Source organism: Rhinichthys klamathensis, unplaced genomic scaffold, assembly GCF_029890125.1.
Source record: "Rhinichthys klamathensis goyatoka isolate OS25496 unplaced genomic scaffold, OSU_Roscu_1.1 h1tg000837l_1, whole genome shotgun sequence".
NCBI classification, from domain to species: Eukaryota; Metazoa; Chordata; class Actinopteri; order Cypriniformes; family Leuciscidae; genus Rhinichthys; species Rhinichthys klamathensis.
Window position 1 is genome coordinate 24896 of NW_026607215.1, and position 19972 is coordinate 44867.

General features: G+C 40.4%; 2 protein-coding genes across 2 annotated transcripts; one reads left to right on the plus strand and one right to left on the minus strand.

Annotated features, from left to right (window-relative positions):
* Positions 1–15173: 15173 nt before the first annotated feature.
* Positions 15174–16413, plus strand: LOC130078217 (putative nuclease HARBI1; the record flags this gene model as incomplete). The annotated part of the gene is made up of 4 exons (XM_056243744.1): positions 15174–15305; positions 15387–15498; positions 15577–15914; positions 16345–16413. Coding segments are annotated over 4 exons (651 nt in total), but the record flags the coding sequence as incomplete, so codon positions are not given.
* A 2182-nt stretch (positions 16414–18595) lies between these two features.
* On the minus strand, positions 18596–19833 carry pfdn6 (prefoldin subunit 6). The gene is made up of 4 exons (XM_056243743.1): positions 19640–19833; positions 19200–19270; positions 18977–19101; positions 18596–18875 (listed from the first exon to the last, which is right to left on the minus strand). The coding sequence occupies exons 1-4, from the start codon at positions 19701–19703 to the stop codon at positions 18755–18757; spliced, it is 381 nt and encodes a 126-aa protein (XP_056099718.1). The 5' UTR covers positions 19704–19833; the 3' UTR covers positions 18596–18754.
* Between the last annotated feature and the right edge of the window lie 139 nt (positions 19834–19972).

The window sequence follows — 19972 nt, forward strand, 5'->3', positions numbered from 1 at the left end:
CCCAAAGACTGTCTGGAACGGCCTAGATTGATCTCTGATGATTCAGCAGTGTGGGAACAACTGTGGGACAATAGACTGTGAATTGTGTAAATTTTCAGCATGTGTAAATATGTGGATTTTGTACAGTAGATGCCAAAGATTTATTTTGTTATAAAAAGGCATTGACAAATCTGTGCCTGTATAGTGTGTTTGGTGATCTTCCAGCCAAACAAAGAAGATACATTGTGTTGAGATGTATATATTTAGTTGAAACGTTGATGCCTTTTAATACTTTTATATCAACTGAATTTTATTTCAAAACTTTTATGAAATCCATTTTTGACTGAGGAATTGTACTTAATGAGGTGAATGTTTCAAGAGTTTTGTTATTTTGTGAACTTTAGTGCCAAGAAACTGTTGGAAACTTGTGCATAGCAGAATTTAAAGTCGTTTTTATTTTTTTATTTTTTGGTAATAGTTGTAATTGCCATCAATTTGTGTTCTTCTATGGACCGTTGAAAATGTTAATTTCATTACTTTGAGTATAGAGATTATGTCTTTTTTTAAAACAATATAGCAAGCTTTTTGTTTACTGTTATTTTTCTTGTCAGCAGAATGTGAAATGTTGTTCGTAAAGTATTTTACTTTGAACAAAGAATTAAACCTCTTTGAGGATATATTCTTTTATCTTTGGTCTGCTCCCGTTCCTACTATCTATTTGCATGTCTTTAATTCATTTCCTGAGAGATATTCAGCATTAAACAGCATTGTTCTTCAGTGTGAATGTTCAGCGTTCCAATGTGATAGCAGTTGAAAACTTGATAACAGACCTGGCATTTGCAGATTTTCATTGGGCAATCATTTGGTCATCTCAATGATGTTGCACTTAATCTATGGAAGATATAAAGTATTGAGGTGCAGATTGCTTAACCGATCTTCTGCTAGAAACGCAGGTGTGGTCTTTACGGGCTTTTGTCATAACACACGTTAAATGGTTTGATTGTTCGTGTTGTTGGAATTTGACTCTGTCTATTAATGAGTCACCCCGTAAAAAATCTGTAGCAATTTAGACTTGATCGAAGATGGTAGATATATATTTATGACAACAAAAGTTAAGGTTTTAGCCACTCGCACGCGTATTTAAAAAAAACAATTCTGAGTTTGAAAAAGTTACTTCAAGTAATTTTTGGTTAATTCTATTTACAATAGGCTAAAATAAATAAATAACCCCAACTGTAAGGGTCCAACATAAAGAATAGGCTACGCCCAGTATCCATTTAAACTACATTTGTATTTCGCTATGTTGTTATGCATTTAAATAGGACTATGCCTACGTCTCTTTGGCATACATTTTTTCCGAACAAACGATTTTTTTTAATCCTATCAACAGTTGTTTGGGTCCAGCACTATTGTCAAGATGTTAAAATGAATGTGTGCGCGCAAATGTTTTTGAAACTTGGACTGCGTCATGAGATCAATTTTCGATACAATTCAGAGCCAAGCCACTTTCATGTACCAAAAGTTAAAGTAAGTCTGTAAAAAAAAGTTGCTGCATTAAATTTATAAGTAGCCTACACGCAGCTTCGTAGTTTGTCCTTTCAACTTATGACATTAAATCTAAATTAAATAACTTATAAAAAAGTTGAAAATTGCTTACTTTTTTATTTTGATGAGTAAAAGCAATGTAAAATGTTGTCATAACTAATACCTCATCTACATCTGCATATCACAATCAAATGGAAACATAATAAATATTTAGAGGCTAAAAGATATCATTAAACAATACGACCTGTGGAAAGTAGATTTACCACTAGATAGAATGGCTTAGTTCTACTTAACGCTTTACTCTCCCTTAAATCAACCTTCATGTGCAGCTTTGTTTCGCTTTGTCGCTCCGGATAAGCTCTTAGATAAATGAGTTTGAGCTGAAATGAGATTAAACCTTTGAGAGATGCCATGCACCGACTGATGCCTGAACCGGTTATTACAGACAGATAAGTCCCTAAATGCCATTCAACACAAAAGGTGTAAATAGATTATCCTGACCGCCGGATGCTTGCTTTTGTCTATTCTGATCAACTAAGAGCAATGCATGCAACCAAGTAAATAGCCTATATATAAAATGCAGATGTGAAATAAAGTATTTTCTATACATTTTTAATTATGACTATTAAATGTTCTGATACCATTAGTTATTAGGTTATATTTATATTGATCTACTACAGGATCGTTACTCGTTTTAATAATAGGCATACATTTAAACAATACTTCAGTAATTATACTTCATTACAATATAGGCTACTTGAACATTATTTTTTTCACTTTACGTGAGTAGCTATAAATCTATTGAAACTAAAGGCTACACTCTTATTTAATTTTATTTTCCAGGCAATTTTTTTTAAAGAAAATCCATACAAATTAATTTAGACGTCCAAAGTACAATTTTGCAGGCCTTAAATATTTTCCTCTCTCCTGTTTTCATCCATTTCCCCTCAGCTCCATGTAATGTAGTTGTTTAATTTTTGCGCCATGTATGGTGACGCTCGCTGTTGACATACTGTCAGCTGTTGCCAAATTACGCACGAGCGCGAGGTGCTAACATTCATTCTGTCACCTCACTCATGGGAACGAACAACCAACGTTTATAGCAACGCCACCAACCCACTTCGCTAGTTCAATATGTGGTCTTTCTGGCAATTTGTCAAAAACTGTATAATTGTCAAAAGCCGACGCGTGCCCTGACCTGGTTATAAAAACAAAGAAAGCACGCGCAGCCTGGAGCGTGTTCAGGTGACGATCGAGGTGCGCACGCATATTTGGCGTAGGCTAAACGTGAAATACTGTCACCCTTACTTCAAACAACAGTTCAAGTGAAAAGCAGTGTATAACTGCTTTCAATAGTTTATAATTATCACACATAAATTAGATAACTGTTTTGTATATTTACATTTTGGAGGCTTGTGTATGGCATTTAAAAATCTCAAATATATCAGAACTCCAACGTGAATCTACTCAAAACCGTCCAACTTTTGCATAATTTACCCTATTCAGCCCAGAAAAGTCTACTTCAAAAAGGCGAACAATACCTCAAAGTCTGTCTGTTTAATTAGCTTTGCATATTATTGCTTCAATAAATAGCTAATCCCTTTAGAAGCTTTTCGCCAGAGTTTACGATTTGGACTTAATGCGGGTGTGTTGGCAACCTGCTTTTAAAGCGTATACAGGTCCCTTACAAGTAGCGCCGTTCTTTTAATGCCTTTTATTCATGTGAGTTAATCCCCGGCGGGTGGGAAATGAAGGGGGACAGGTCCCCCTCTACGGGATATTAATTGGAGGTAAGCATCCACAATGCGGACGTCTGTGCTTCAGCGCTTCTCCATTGCGCGTCTGATGGCCTGTTGCGCGGGGGCGGATACACACCCTGTTGACCGAGCGCTTCAATGACATTACCCTGAGCAACATCTGGCCGTATGCACCACTCGCCTGCCCCTTTAATTAGAAAACGAGTCGCCTCACTGCTCAACTCTCAAGGCCTTGATAAATGGTGATGCGCAGCCAATGTGAGGTATTACCTGACCAAGGTCTTGTGCTTTTAGGAACGTGGAAGTTTTTATGCATACAAAGCCATATCCTCCTGGGGCCCAGGAATAGACTTCTGTCCACTGTAGTGGGCATTATATTTTAGTGAATTTCTATGACACCACACCTCACAGGTCTAAGATGTCCTGTAAAGAGCCCATTCAGGGCTCTTCAGAGATACCAAATGTTTGGAGATTTCCCCATGACAACAACTTCACATTGGTCTTTAAAAAGTACTGACATTCATTTAGTGATCAAATTTAGCACTCTTATGTAAATATTATATTTTGTAATTATCATATAAAATGTACAAATTTTCAAATTGTTTGTCATAAATCAACATCTCTGGAAAATGTTATGGGGTTTCTAATCAAAATCTGACTTTCTGTTACAAAACCAGGCATTGATTTCATACATGTGACTGTTGTGATAAAGCATGTTTATCACAACAAGTGAAATAAATTATACATCAATATTCCTATGAAATATTTAATATTATTATGAGAATGTTGCCAACTTTTACTCGAAGAACACATATATGCAAATTAGATACCATTTATGGCCATTTGAGACACATATTGCATAAGTAAAATGGTATTATCCATATTCATTCTGTTATATCTTTTATAGTTGACAATCCTCTTTATACAAAGTTTGGTTAAAAAAAATCCTGAAACATTAAAATTGATTGGTGAATAGAAAAAAAAAATCCCATTGTTTTTGCAGATACATGTCATTTCATGTTTTTTTTAGTTTTTTTTTTAGTCCTGACGTCCCATACAGAGGACATAGCATATGTATGAAATATAATTTTGTCACAAAAAAAAAAAAAAAATCTTCCCTATACTCTAAACAATGTAGCACAATGACATGAAAAAATACTAAATTCAAAAAAGTTTTTTTTTCTGGGTCTCAGGAGGATATGACATGTTTTACTTTCTATATAGGCTATACATTTATAAATAGTTTTAGTCAAATAGCATATGACCTAAAGAAAAACTTGCCGCCATTCATTTTCTAAAACAACTACAAATACTGTTCATGTTCTCATTCAAGCTGAAAACTCTAAATACAAATCCAGCACTTTTTTACTGCATGCTTATGTAGAACACTGTAGAAATACACTCGCCTAAAGGATTATTAGGAACACCATACTAATATTGTGTTTGACCCCCTTTCGCCTTCAGGCGAAATGCCTGTACGTGGCATTGATTCAACAAGGTGCTGAAAGCATTCTTTAGAAATGTTGGCCCATATTGATTGGATAGCATCTTGCAGTTGATGGAGATTTGTGGGATGCACATCCAGGGCACGAAGCTCCCGTTCCACCACATCCCAAAGATGCTCTATTGGGTTGAGATCTGGTGACTGTGGGGGCCATTTTAGTACAGTGAACTCATTGTCATGTTCAAGAAACCAATTTGAAATGATTCGAGCTTTGCGACATGGTGCATTATCCTGCTGGAAGTAGCCATCAGAGGATGGGTACATGGTGGCCATAAAGGGATGGACATGGTCAGAAACAATGCTCAGGTAGGCCGTGGCATTTAAACGATGCCCAATTGGCACTAAGGTGCCTAAAGTGTGCCAAGAAAACATCCCCCACACCATTACACCACCACCACCAGCCTGCACAGTGGTAACAAGGCATGATGGATCCATGTTCTCATTCTGTTTACGCCAAATTCTGACTCTACCATCTGACTGTCTCAACAGAAATTGAGACTCATCAGACCAGGCAACATTTTTCCAGTCTTCAACTGTCCAATTTTGGTGAGCTCTTGCAAATTTTAGCCTCTTTTTCCTATTTGTAGTGGAGATGAGTGGTACCCGGTGGGGTCTTCTGCTGTTGTAGCCCATCCGCCTCAAGGTTGTGCGTGTTGTGGCTTCACAAATGCTTTGCTGCATACCTCGGTTGTAACGAGTGGTTATTTCAGTCAAAGTTGCTCTTCTATCAGCTTGAATCAGTCGGCCCATTCTCCTCTGACCTCTAGTATAAAGAATTAAAGAATTATTATGCTCTTAGGGCTAATTAATACCCGGTGGCAACCACCAAAGATTGTCCGATCAGAACAATAAAGGATGTCCGTTTAGGAGGAGCCAGATGCACACACCACTCACAGACCACCCATTTCAAACATGAACATAATTTAATTAAGTGTGGTTCTAGAAAGAGAAACAACAATAAAGAAAGTATAAATATACACAATGATAAACATCAATATGCAAATGAATACAATACGTATTTCGTATGACATTAACACTGGAAATTTGTCTATTCAGCGATCGTACAATATGATTAGCTTACAGACACGTGTGCTACTGCATAGCCTATGTGATAATCACATCTTTAACGACAAATTTACGCACTCTCACAGTGTAAAAACACGGTATAATGATGCAAGATTAACTTACTCTTTGATGCACGCACACATGTGATTAGTCATTATTAAATCGCGGATGAACTGGTGTTATCATCGCGTCAGGTCCGCTCTGCGCTTATAATAACAATAGCGCTCGTACTTCCCACTAAATCGCGTCAGCATCAGGGTCCTAAGCACCGTCGGGTCCTTACAATAGACGAATGACTTACTGCCTGAATGAATAACAACAGGGAATAAACTATCACACATACAAAGAACTATATGAATTTAGCAACTGTAAACATATTAATGATTGTGAACATTAAATACTGGCCCTCATTTTAGTACAGCCGCCCCCAAATGTGTTTGCAGATTTGAATCTCGGGCCAGTACTCCCATTCATTCAGGGAGTGGAGGGAGCTTAATCAGTCTAACAACAGGTCTGATGTAGGTTCTGTCTTTGACCTGAATTTCTGCGGCTCTTACTCTATTATCGGCTCCAGCAATGACAGCTTTCACAGTCCCGATAGGCCAGAGTGCTCTGGGGAATTGTGGATCAGCAATCATGACTACTGTCCCTACGATCAGGTTGTCTTTGTCTTGTTGCCATTTTTGGCGAGCCTGAAGTCCGGGCAGGTAGTTACGCAGGTAACAGCTCCAGAACTGGTCTGCCAGTACTTGGCTGTGTCTCCAGCGTTTGCGGCTGAGCAACTCCGATGCAGGGTAAATTACCTGAGGCAAGGCAGAGTCCAGCCGGCCCATTAAGAGTGAGTTAGGGGTTATTGGGTCCGGATCAGCTACATCCGAAGATACATATCCCAATGGCTTTGAATTTAAAATTCCCTCAATTTCAATTAAGACAGTCCTCAGCACTTCCTCTGTGACAGTTTGAGCACCAATGGTAGTGTACAATGCAGCTTTAACAGATCTGATCTCTCTTTCCCAGGATCCTCCGAAATGTGGGGAGTTCGGTGGATTGTACTGAAAGCTGATCTGTTGCTTTGCAAGTTCCTTTTGCAACTGAGGGTGAATATTGTTGAAGGCTTGTTTGAGCTCATGATCTCCACCTTTGAAATTTGTACCCTGATCAGAGCGCAACTCATGAGGTTTTCCCCTACGGGCGATGAATCGACGTAGAGACATGAGAAAAGAGTCTGTGTCAGCTTGAGAGAGAAGATCGATGTACACTGCCCTTGTGGTCAAACATTTATAAATAATACCCCAGCGTTTTTCATTCCGTCGCCCAATTTTGATGGTAAATGGGCCAAAACAGTCCATGCCTGTGGAGTAAAAGGCTGGCTGGAAGAGTCTTAAGCTGGAAGGGGGTAAGTCAGCCATTTTAGGGCTATTGGGCTTGCCACGCCACCTTTGACATTCAGCACAATGATGCTGGATTGATCGAACAGCTTGACGACCTCTCAAGATCCAGAAGCGTCTTCTGATTTCAGCAAAGACTCGTTCAGTACCAGGGTGATGGAGCTGTGCATCGTACTGCTGAATTAGTAACTTAGTCATTGGATGAACTGGGTCTAGTACAATTGGGTGGAGAATGTCAGGGCTCAGCAGGTGACACCTTCGGAGTCGTCCACCCACTCTAATCAGCTGCATGTCAGAATCAAATTCAGGAGCTAATGTCTTTAGACGACTGTTTGAGGAGATGAGTTTCCCTGCTTGAAGCTGAGCATATTCGTCAGGAAAACTCTCCATTTGAGACTTTTGGATGACTCTGAGCTCGGCTTCCTTATACGTGGCAGCATTAACACTGTCTGTAGGACAGGCCGCCCCGTGAAGGGATCTGGCTGTTGCATCAATAAGCTCTTGGAAGTTGTCATATTGAGATGCATTGACTGCATTCTGTTCATTTTGAGTTCTAAGAAGGTGGAAGGATATTGGTTTACGCAGTTCTTTTGAGGTGTCGGCTGGCTTTAGGTTGGGCAATTTGGGCCAAGACGACGGAGGCTTCTGAAGAAATTCTGGGCCATTCTTCCAGCGGGTAGGTGTGGCTAGCTGAGCCAGTGACAGGCCACGAGTAATGTCGTCAGCAGGGTTGTCTTGTGAATGCACATAGGACCATGATTGTGAATCAGTTAACTCTTGAATCTCTGCAACTCTGGTTCCTACAAACACTTTGAAGTGACATGAGTCTGATTGCAGCCAGTTAAGGACGGTCGTAGAATCGGTCCAGTATTTGAAACTGCTGATGTTTAGTGTGAGCTCCTTTTTCAGAACTGCTGCCAGTTGTGCTCCAGTTAGAGCAGCACATAGCTCAAGTCGAGGAATTGTTTGCTGCTTCTTTGGAGCTACTCGTGATCTAGCTGCCAAGAATGACACCTCTATTTGCCCTTTGTTATCTTCAGTACAGAGATAGGCTACAGCGCCGTACGCACGCTCGGAGGCGTCGCAGAATGTGTGCACACTTCTGGAGCTGGTCAAGGGATCTACCTTTGAAGTGTAGCATCTAGGCATTGTGACACTGGAAAGTTGCGGAAGCTCGTCTTCCCATGTGAGCCATGCATTTCTGAGGTCTGTGGGCAGTTCAGGGTCATCCCATTCTCTTTTTTTATCCCAGAGCCTCTGGACTATTATCTTAGCTCTAGTAGTAAATGGGGTGATGAATCCCAATGGATCATACTGACTAGAAAGGATGCTATATATGTATCGCATAGTGGGCTCAGTTTTTACGACATGGCCATGTTTATAACCAAGTGTGTCAGATCTGCACTGCCACCTAAGTCCCAATGTACGCTCCTGAGGGTCTGCCCTGTCTGAACTAAACCAAAGCTCATGGTTCTCTGACCTGATTTGCTGCGGTAGGTGTTGCAGGAGTTGGGGAGTGTTACTAGCCCATTGGCGCAGTTCAAATCCACCATCAGCCAGCAGATGTCGCATGTCATCCACTAATTTCCTAGCAGTCTCAAGAGAGGGGACACTTTGCAACCAATTGTCAACATAGAAACATTGCTCTATTGATGCTCGTACCTCACTGTCTGGATGGCTGTGATCGGCAACATGTTTCCGGAGAGCAAAGGTTGCACAGCATGGGCTGCACGTGGTGCCAAAGGGTAACACTGACCATTGGTAAACATCAGGTGGGATAGATGTGTTCAGGTCTCGCCACAGGAATCGCAAGAATGCTTGGTCTTCTGACAGGAGGCGCACCTGATGAAACATCCCCTTTATATCGCTGCTAATGGCTACTGCATACTCTCGGAAACGGAGAAGTACTCCCAGCAAGGTCGCACCCAGAGTTGGCCCAGGAAGGAGATATTCATTCAGGCTCAGGCCTTGGAATTTGAATGAACAATTGAATACAATCCTGTTCTTTCCGTTGTGGTGGACCATGTGGTGTGGAATGTACCACCCTTGAGTCTGTACAGCTGTGGATTGGGGAATTTTTTTCACATAGCCTGCTTCTAGCAGCTTGTTTATTTCAGACTTGTACACTTGGGATTTCTCAGAGCTCTTTGCCAGCTGATTTTCAGTCCTTCGCAACTGAGGCAGTACTGCTTCCTTTGGAGCAGTTAGAGGTGAAAGACTGGTTTTCCACAGGAGAGGGGTAGCGTATCTTTGCACACCTTCAACTTCAACCCTTGTTGTTTTCTCCTCCAGCATGCACATAGCTTCTGCATCACATTTTGACCTTATAACAAGCCGTTCATTTCGGTAGGGCAAGATGTCCATCTGCCACAACCTCTCAACTTGACTGAATAAATCATTAGGCGAAAGGCTTACTGATGTGAACAGGCACTGTTGTGTGTGGGGGATATGTTCGAGGAACTTTGATGGACCTTGGAGTGTCCATCCCAAACGAGTTATCACAGCTGCTGGACCTCCTGGGGGTCCCAATCGAACTGGCTCAACAGGGGTGATCAGTTGTGGGTAATCTGACCCAATGAGCAGTAATGGCCTGGCATGGTCGCTTGACTGCAGAGGTAGGCCTCTGAGATGGTGATATCTCCTTTGGAGCGTTTCAATTGGGTAAGAATGAGGTGCTAGTCCAAGCTCCTCAGCTGTAAAGGCTCTTTTGATTGCAAAGTTGCGATCTGGTTGTGTGACAGGACTCACTGAGAATGATACTGTGGAGCCACGGATGATGCGGATATCTTGACGCACTGTACGAAGAGAGAGGTCTTCAGGCTTACCGTGAAGGTGGAGTTGCTGAGCTGCCTCATGGAGAAGTATAGTGCGCTCTGAACCATCGTCTAGCAATGCATATGTATCGAGTGAAAAGTCTCCATTGCGTATGATAACTCTGCACAATTTCAGTAACACTTTACTGCCAGTTGGTCGATCGACGTACAAAGTTTCTATTGTGGTGCTGGTAGACTTTGTGATCTCCGCATTTCCTTTGGTAGCAGTAGCACTCATTTCGCTATTAACCTCATGCAGAACTTCTAGATGTCTCCTTTGACACTTCTTGCATTTCGCCTTAAGAGTACACTGACCTGTTTGGTGATCGCGCCCACATTTCCAACATCTACAATTGGACCTGATCCAGGTCACAATCTGCTCTTTGGACAGCAGCTTGAAGTTTGAACACTGATTGAGATAGTGCTGAGTTGTATTACAAAAGGGGCAGTATTTCTTTGGTTTCTCTTGTGATCTCACCTCATGAACTGCATTTCTGTGAATCGATTCATCTTTGGCAACTGGCTTTTGCTCGCTTCCATGGAAGATGGCAGTAGACTTGTTAAATACTTTGGGTACTCTTTGCTGGTCTTTGCGGAAACTCTGCCTCTCTCTGCCTACGTCAACACTGAACTGGGTACCGTCCTCTTGCACCCTCATCTCATACTCCAACCATTCTGCAAACTCAAACAAAGTAGGGATAGGTGTCTTGAGTGGATTGACATACCTCTTAAAGTTTGCTCGGAGATCGTGAGGTAATTTAGCGAGGAGTCGGGTAACATGAGACCCACAAGTCAGTTCTGTATGTCCAGGACTTCCCAACTGATCCAGCATTCCAACCAGGGCCCGTACCTTTAGTGCGAAAAGCCTAAATGCTCTGGTATCACCACTTCTTATGCTGGGTCCATCCATCAGGACAGCAATGCGTTGAAGTGCAAGTTGATGGGGTTGTCCATAGAGTTCTGTTAGAGCCTGCATGGTATGACTGTAAGGGTACCTGCTGTTACTGTAAGAGTCAGCAATGAGCAATGCTTCCTCAAGCTTCAAGTGGTCCATCAATATCTGGAACTTAAAGCGCTCTGTAGCGTCGGCGGGCAGGAGATTGTCAAGAGCTACCTTCAACCTGGCGAACTCCCGTGGATCCTCTTTAGTGAAGTTAGGAATGGTAGGGGTTGGACCACGATAAGTGTTCTCTTGACTGTGTGGCAATGAGGGACGATAAGACACGAATGTTCTCTGTTGCCTGGAGGGGCTGTAATAGTGTTCGTCAGCACGCTCAGCCCTCTGGGCTGTTGATGCGCGTTCTGGCGATGGCGAAGACGGTCTGGATGGATTGGAACTCGCCTTCATCCTCTGCAGCTTGTGGATAATCTCATCTATTCTGTCCTGTTGACGTTCTGAGTGCAACTTATCCTCACTGTGTTTCACTGACTTATCTCTCTCATAACGTTGATCTCTTTGATCTCTTGTTGACGTTACTCTGGAGCGTGACAGTGAAGTAGAGACTCGTTCCTCCCTATTACATGTTGAATGTCTGGGCAAAAGAAATAGTTGAGATGGAGACACTGGTCTTGGAGAGTGAGCTGCGGAGTGCTCTCTGAGGTCATGTCTGAGTTTACGGTTCTCCTCTTCCAGATCCTTCAGCCGCATCTGCAGTACTTCAGCAGAGAAGTGTGGATTTCCCTCGTCCAGATCCTTCAGCCGCATCTGCAGTACTTCAGGAGAGAAGTGTGGATTTCCCTCGTTGGCAGAAACATGATCAATGTCAGTAACAAGGGTGTTGCGAGGTTGTAATGGACCTCCTGTAGCCCCTATTAGCTGTTCTCCTTCGTTGGAGTGGTCTGGGGGTGTGTGCGATGATCGGTGCTCTGGCACATAATTCACCTCATAGTCGTCGAGGTACTTTGGCATTTGCGTTCGGCGACGGGAGCGAACTGTAGCATCACTATTCTCCTCACTATGTATGGACATTATGTTAATTCAGAAGTTGCCCAATCCGGCTCGAAGGACCATATAAAGAATTAAAGAATTATTATGCTCTTAGGGCTAATTAATACCCGGTGGCAACCACCAAAGATTGTCCGATCAGAACAATAAAGGATGTCCGTTTAGGAGGAGCCAGATGCACACACCACTCACAGACCACCCATTTCAAACATGAACATAATTTAATTAAGTGTGGTTCTAGAAAGAGAAACAACAATAAAGAAAGTATAAATATACACAATGATAAACATCAATATGCAAATGAATACAATACGTATTTCGTATGACATTAACACTGGAAATTTGTCTATTCAGCGATCGTACAATATGATTAGCTTACAGACACGTGTGCTACTGCATAGCCTATGTGATAATCACATCTTTAACGACAAATTTACGCACTCTCACAGTGTAAAAACACGGTATAATGATGCAAGATTAACTTACTCTTTGATGCACGCACACATGTGATTAGTCATTATTAAATCGCGGATGAACTGGTGTTATCATCGCGTCAGGTCCGCTCTGCGCTTATAATAACAATAGCGCTCGTACTTCCCACTAAATCGCGTCAGCATCAGGGTCCTAAGCACCGTCGGGTCCTTACAATAGACGAATGACTTACTGCCTGAATGAATAACAACAGGGAATAAACTATCACACATACAAAGAACTATATGAATTTAGCAACTGTAAACATATTAATGATTGTGAACATTAAATACTGGCCCTCATTTTAGTACATCTAGCATCAACAAGGCATTTTCGCCCACAGGACTGCCGCATACTGGATGTTTTTCCCTTTTCACACCATTCTTTGTAAACCCTAGAAATGGTTGTGCGTGAAAATCCCAGTAACTGAGCAGATTGTGAAATACTCAGACCGGCCCGTCTGGCACCAACAACCATGCCACGCTCAAAATAGCTTTCTTTTTCTTTTTCTCAAAATAGCTTTCTTTTGACCTTTCTTTCCCATTCTGACATTCAGTTTGGAGTTCAGGAGATTGTCTTGACCAGGACCACATCCCTAAATGCATTGAAGCAACTGCCATGTGATTGGTTGTGTAGATAATTGCATTAATGAGAAAATTGAACAGGTGTTCCTAATAATCCTTTAGGTGTGTGTATGCTGTTTTAAACGGCGCTGGTCTGCCTGAAGTACATAAGACATACCAAGATTTACCAAGTTCCCTTGCTACTTATATCAGAGGCACGAAACAAGCAAGATTATCCAGGCCTACCCAGAATAATTAGGGTTACAGGCTTACACATAAACAAGCAGATGACACAGATCATGCATATCAATCCTCCTGTCTCTGACCCAGTTACCATTGAGGATATGAATGATTTCATGTATCTTGGCAGCTTCCTTTGCACTGATAACAGTGCCCAAAAAGACATCAAGGACCGAATAAATAAAGCAAGAGGAGCTTTTAGCAGACTCGGAACCATCTGGAAGTCTAAACAGCTAAGCCATAAGCTTTACAACAGCAATGTTAAATCAGTGCTTCTGTATGGCTCTGAATGTTGGAGAATAGTGAAAGTAGGTATGAGCAAGGTAGATGCCTTCCATAACAGTTGCCTTAGGAAGATCTGCAACATCTACTGGCCCAATACCATCTCTAATATCAACATGAACAAAAAGACACGATGCAAGAGCATATGTCAGGAGATCAAGATACAGCGATTAAGATGGCTCGGACATGTACTCAGGATGTCTCAGGAAAGGATACCTATAGTGACTTTGCGTTGGACACCACCTGGCAAGCGCAAATGAGGCAGGCCAAGAACAACATGGTGACGGACAGCGGCGACTGAGCTGGAAAAATAAATGTGATCTTACATTTTCACAACTGTTTTCCTCATCATTTTACAGTTAAAACTCCAGGAACAATTTCTACTCAACTTTATATTTTCACTCAACTTGGTTAACTGTACATCCTGGGGGGTATTGCACAAAAGCAAGATAAGGGATTAAGCTGGGATTTTCCAGTTATCCTGGCTGAATTTAGCCCTTACTTGGTTGCATGAAGGGAGGCTAAATTAATCTACATTAAGTTACTATGGAGATTTACACTTTGCAGCTAGCCTGCTCCGGAGCAGGCTAACAACCAGGCTAAGATTAATCCTAGTGATTTATCGGCTAGTTCCTCCCTAAATCCTACTAGATATTAATGTGTTTTAGTCACTTCATGGTCCTGCATTAAAATACTAGATATACTGTCATTCATCTAAGTATGCGTACTGTTATTTTAGTTATTATTGAAAACTGCTGTTCATTTCACTGTCAGAGGTTTGATGAATATATATATATTATTCGAGATTTAAAGCGTTTATTGTCATACACCCAGTGAGGAAAGCAGATTTTCCTGAGCAATTATTACTTTGCTGTCCACAATGAATGCCAACACAGTGCAAAATAACTATACTATACAATATGAGAAATAGAATATAGACTATGTATATCTATATATGCAAGTATAGAGTAGAAATGTACTGTTGAATGAGAAAAAAAAATTTTTGCAGTTGATGAGATAATAAGAAATGGCTCATGAAGTTGCAAATGTGGTTTCAATTAAGTCCGTAACGAGGTCAATATGTAGTATATATAGACTAAAGATTTGTGTGTTTCCTATTCACAATGGCTTGTCCTTTGTTGGATGATGTAGTTGATGAGGAAGTTTTAATACTCAGACGAGCATTCAGGCATGAAAGAGTCTTCCGAGATAGGGCAGACCCATTGGCCTTTTCAGACGAATATCTGACTGAGAGGTACAGATTCTCAGGTGATGGCATCAGATATTTGTGTAGGCTGCTGGGTCCAAACATACAGCACAAGACAGCACGGAGCCATGCTCTCATTGTCCCACAGATGGTCTGCGTAGCACTGCGATTCTTTGCAAGTGGCATGTTTCTGTATTCTGTCGGTGATGCAGAAAACCTCAATAAAGCCACTATTTGCCGCACAATAAGAAATGTAAGTCTGGCATTGAAATCTCTTGTGCACATATTTATCACCTTCCCTGGTCACAGAAGATTCATCCACATCAAGGAGGAGTTCTACAAGATTGCAGGTTACACGAATAATAACAGATTACTACAAAATGTTACATTAGCATAGTCACAGTATGACACTCATTATTTTGTGTTACAGCTTTTCCTAATGTAATTGGTACAGTGGATTGCACCCATATTCGTATCCAACGCCCCTCAGGGGCACATGAGGGAGATTATGTTAACAGGAAATCCTTCCACAGTGTCAATGTTCAGGTAAGAATGAGTTATGGTTACTGTCAGCTACATAATTATTCTGTGCATTAAATGACCTTAATAGGCTATATATTTTTACAGATGATCTGTGATGCTGACTGCCTTATCACAAATTTAGAGGCAAAGTGGCCTGGCTCAGTCCATGACTCCAGAATCTTTCGGGCAAGTAGAATTTACCAGAGACTCTCTCTAGGTAAGCCACCCCATTTTTTTTAAGCACCTTGAACATCAAGGGTACAGTACTTGTAAGAATTATGTTTTGTATTCGCAGGTGAGTTCTCTGGTGTGCTGCTGGGGGACAAAGGCTATGCCTGTGAGACATTTCTGATGACTCCCCTTACAGACCCCCAAACCCCAGCACAGCAAGCTTACAACCATCCCCATGCCAAAACCAGGGCTCGAATTGAAATGACCTTCGGCCTCCTGAAATCACGATTTCAGTGCCTGCACCACCTGAGGGTCTCCCCAGACAGAGCATGTGATGTGACTGTTGCCTGCACAGTGCTGCACAATATTGCCAGCCTAAGAAAAGAAAGGGCTCCCAGAGTTGCTTTGGATGTTAATTGGGACAATGCTGCCATATTCCCAGATAACAGAAATGGAAGACTTGTTAGAGAACAATACATTGCAAATTATTTCAGTTAATTTAGTTTTGATTTAGCCCATCCCTTAATAAAGGATAATGCAGGCTATATAACTTTTTCATGTGTACATGCATTTTATTTGGAATCAGCAGCACACACTGTGGTTATCTTCCCAAATTCTAGTTCCACTTCACTGGATCAATAAATATAAAGTGTATACTTGACATTCATAAAAAAAAGTTACAAGACCACAATGGTTTTGGAATATTTTTCTTTTATTATTTTGCTGTTATCACTTGTCAGCTTGGAGCTTTGGAGAGAAAAAAATATAATGATTAATACATTGTGTTACAGTCATGGTTACAGTATGAACTGAAGTCACTTACTTCTCTTTCTAGTTTCTGGATTTCCAGTTCTAGTTTCCTCAGTGTCTTGTGTTTAATTTGCATCTCAAGGTCCATGTCCTGCAGCTTTCTTTTGTTCACATCAATCTTGACTTCTGTCAGCTCGATCTGTCTCTTTAGATGGGTTGTGTAGAGATATCTGACAGTTTGTGAATTCTGTGAAGACCTTTTAGTTAGCATAGCAGAATTTTGGCATAATGTAAATTTACTTTAGGCAATACGCACTATGTTACCAGGCTGCTTATCAGGTTGCCCAATGTCAGGATCCTGTAACAAATAATATTTTCTATTAGTACCACTTCCCTGACTTCTTATCTATTATGAACTTATAAAAAAATGTGTCTATTTTCACAAAATACCTCGAGCCTTCTGGAGTCCAGCGACACGGTCTCATCATCGGCAGAAGTGCACTCCACTGCTGTAGATGTGGCTTCCCTCTGCCATTTCAATACTTGTATTGATATTTTTTGACAGGACATGCAAAGCCTATGATTTAATAAAGAGTACTCACCGGCAAATCATAGTCTGTTGGCTCCAAAAGTGTAAGGGTGCTACCAGCCACTATAAGGCAAAGTCACACAGTTTACAAAACAAAATATATATGGATTTCAATATTTTCCATGTGCAGTTGTATGGCAATAATGTACTTTGTATGAAGAGGCCAGTATCCCTTGCTGGGCCAGAGTCAGTGGATGTCCCTCCCTGGATCCCTTCAATCACTGGCTTCCCTTTATTTAGGTCCAGGGCCAGCTCCTCTGCTGGGGTGAAGTCTTGGGTTGGAGGGCCACCCCCCGTACCAGATATATGACTTTTTTTTTTATTGCTAAAATCAGCACAGACAATAAAATGTCAGCAAACATGTCACCTATGTTCTCCGCAAACAAGTCACTTACCAGCCTGCAAAATATTCTTGTATTTAATCTTGACTTGCTGCCAAGTCCTTTTTTGGCCAGACATGTTTGTTCTTTAAGAGGAATAGATACAAATGATAAAATAGATTAGATGGATAAAAATAGAGCAAAATATCTGATTATAGATTACATCAAATCAATTAAAAACAAAACCTACATACAAATAGATAAGAGTAAAAAGATTAAAGAGATAATAGACATAAAATAAACTAAATAGATACACATAGTGGGTAAGTGTTTGCAATTATTCTTCATGTTAAATGCATGTTCACTGGTCACATTTAAGGCAAAGTATACAATTATTTTTGAAAATGACAAGTAACTCCTTGAATTGTAATTATGAGGGTTTCAGTGGAGCACTGGTTATTTGGACTACTTACGCATTCAATCGGTCCGCTATTGTTTGCCATGCATTCTCTCTTTGTTTTATTACAGCAGCTGTATTGCCTTTTTTACATATTATATGTTTCACTTCTTCATACGTTTCCATAAGAAGCTGTTGCTCATTAGGCGAAAAGTATGCCGCACGCGTTTTGTCCATTTTCGGATCGGTGATTCTGTGATCGATTTCGTGATCTTTTAAAGAATGCCGTGAACGTGCATTTATCCAAACTATATACACCTGGCTTGACATATCCGCGCGTTCTCATCCTGGCTCAGCAAACGTGCAACGGATTAAGCCAGGATGCACTGATTAAACTAGGTCAAGCCGGGACTGGTCTTTTATCCTGGCTTTCTTAATTCTACTTTTGTGCAATACCCCTCTGGAGACCTTATATTGTGTTTATTTACATGTAATATTGCCATTTTTCCCAAAAGCATCAAAACTCATCTCTTGTGTAAACACTTAACTGCATATGGCTGGGGAAAAAAATATTCTATGCTTTCACTTTTTCTTAATCTCTCCCTGTTCAAGCTTGTACTATTCCGAACAATGCTCGAAACTTCGTATTGTTAGCACTTTTCATGTTTTTACCTCCTTAAAAATGAATCACTTATTGTATTCCACATTTCTAAAACATAATTTTGTTTTCAATGTATTGTTGAATAACACATATTTGTGTTTAATGTATAAAATGTCATAAAGATCATGTATTTTTGAGTAGTGCTTTTTACTTTATCATAAGTTTGTAGTATGAATTACCAAGTTTGTAGTGCTGTCTTTAGTTTGTGCACTCGTTTTCATGTTAACAATTCACGTTCTTGAATATAGTGTGAATTGAAAGCTTAATCAAAAGCTAAACAAATGATTTCTTCTATTCAGTTCAGCCCTGTATCACCCCAAAATGTCCAACTTTTAAATCTGTCAATGGACAGCAGACTGATCTCAAATCAGCATAGCAAATTATGTTTGTAATATAAACAATGATGTAAAAAAAAGAGTCTGAACATAGATAAACAAAATTTATTGATAGCCTAATAGCATCAAACAAAAAAAAAACCTAGAGAATTATGTTAATAGACGTGAACAAGCATGGGTTATTAGTAGGTACATTCAGTCTCTGAGTTTCACTGGATAAGACTAGTGTCCCAACGGAGTTATAATCCATTTAGGCCTTCCCAACCGCTTGACCCTGAGCCCGCTGGTACTCCTGCTGTAGGCTGGACAGAACTTCCCGATGCTGATCCGACTTCTTTTCCATCTCCTTCAGTAAAGTTTCATAGCGCTGACTGAGATGAAGAGGAGATCAGTTAGTGATTGGCCTATGTGAACTACTCACTCATTTACAACAGAATCAAATGCAATATGAGTGGCCCCTATTCATACATACATTTCACCATTGATGTATTCCAATCTCTTGCCCACTGTTGCTTTGGCTTCATCTAGATCTTGTTTGACCAGAACTGGTCCAATTAGTTTGTAAATTGTATTTTGGCAATCCAACAAGGCAAGCTCCTACAGAGGGATGACATATGTGGTAAACCATACATAGCAAACATAAATAAATGAACATGCAAATGTATAAGATATTTGTATTGTAATTGTATTCTTACCTCCTTAACAATATTATTTTCAGTCAACTGTGCCTCCAGTTTCTGTCGTGCTGACATACTTTTACTGACATCTGCGAAAATAGTTAATAGTATCTATATTCACAATAAAGAAATGAGAGAAAGGACATTTTTGTATGCGCAAAAAATGCAAAGCAAACCCATTTAAAATATGCACTACTTGAATCTAAAACGTTTAAACACACACTAAATGAAAAACGCTTCTTTATTGAGTAAGCAGATCACTATGACAGCTCTGAACAGGTGCTGAATAACTAAATCAAGTCCAATTTGAGAAACTGACAGTAACATACAGACACTTCTCAGTGCGTTGTAAAATATATATCAAATAAATACAATTTTATGAAAATGGATGTTAATATGCACATGCAGAGAGTGTTGAAAGGATTGCTAACATGGATAGCTAGCGTTGTGATGTATACCTTTTTGCAGTAGTTGATATTTCTCCAACTCAGACTGTAATTTCTTCTGAATCACTTCAGCCATCACAACAGTTATTCTGATTTCGGATCACTTTTTATCTGGATAACTAAAAACAAAAATATATATCTTACAACAAAAGCAGTCAGCAGCACACGGATCATACAGTCTGTCTGGGGCGCAGAGGAAATGACGCAATGTTCTTCATGTTTTGACCATAGACTGTAAAAAATGGTTTTGACAGTGTCACTTCGCCATCTAGTGTTGAAATGAAGCGTAATTATACTGTTCGGTTTTTCATTTTCGCCCCTTCAAAAAAAAGTCTTGAAATGGCC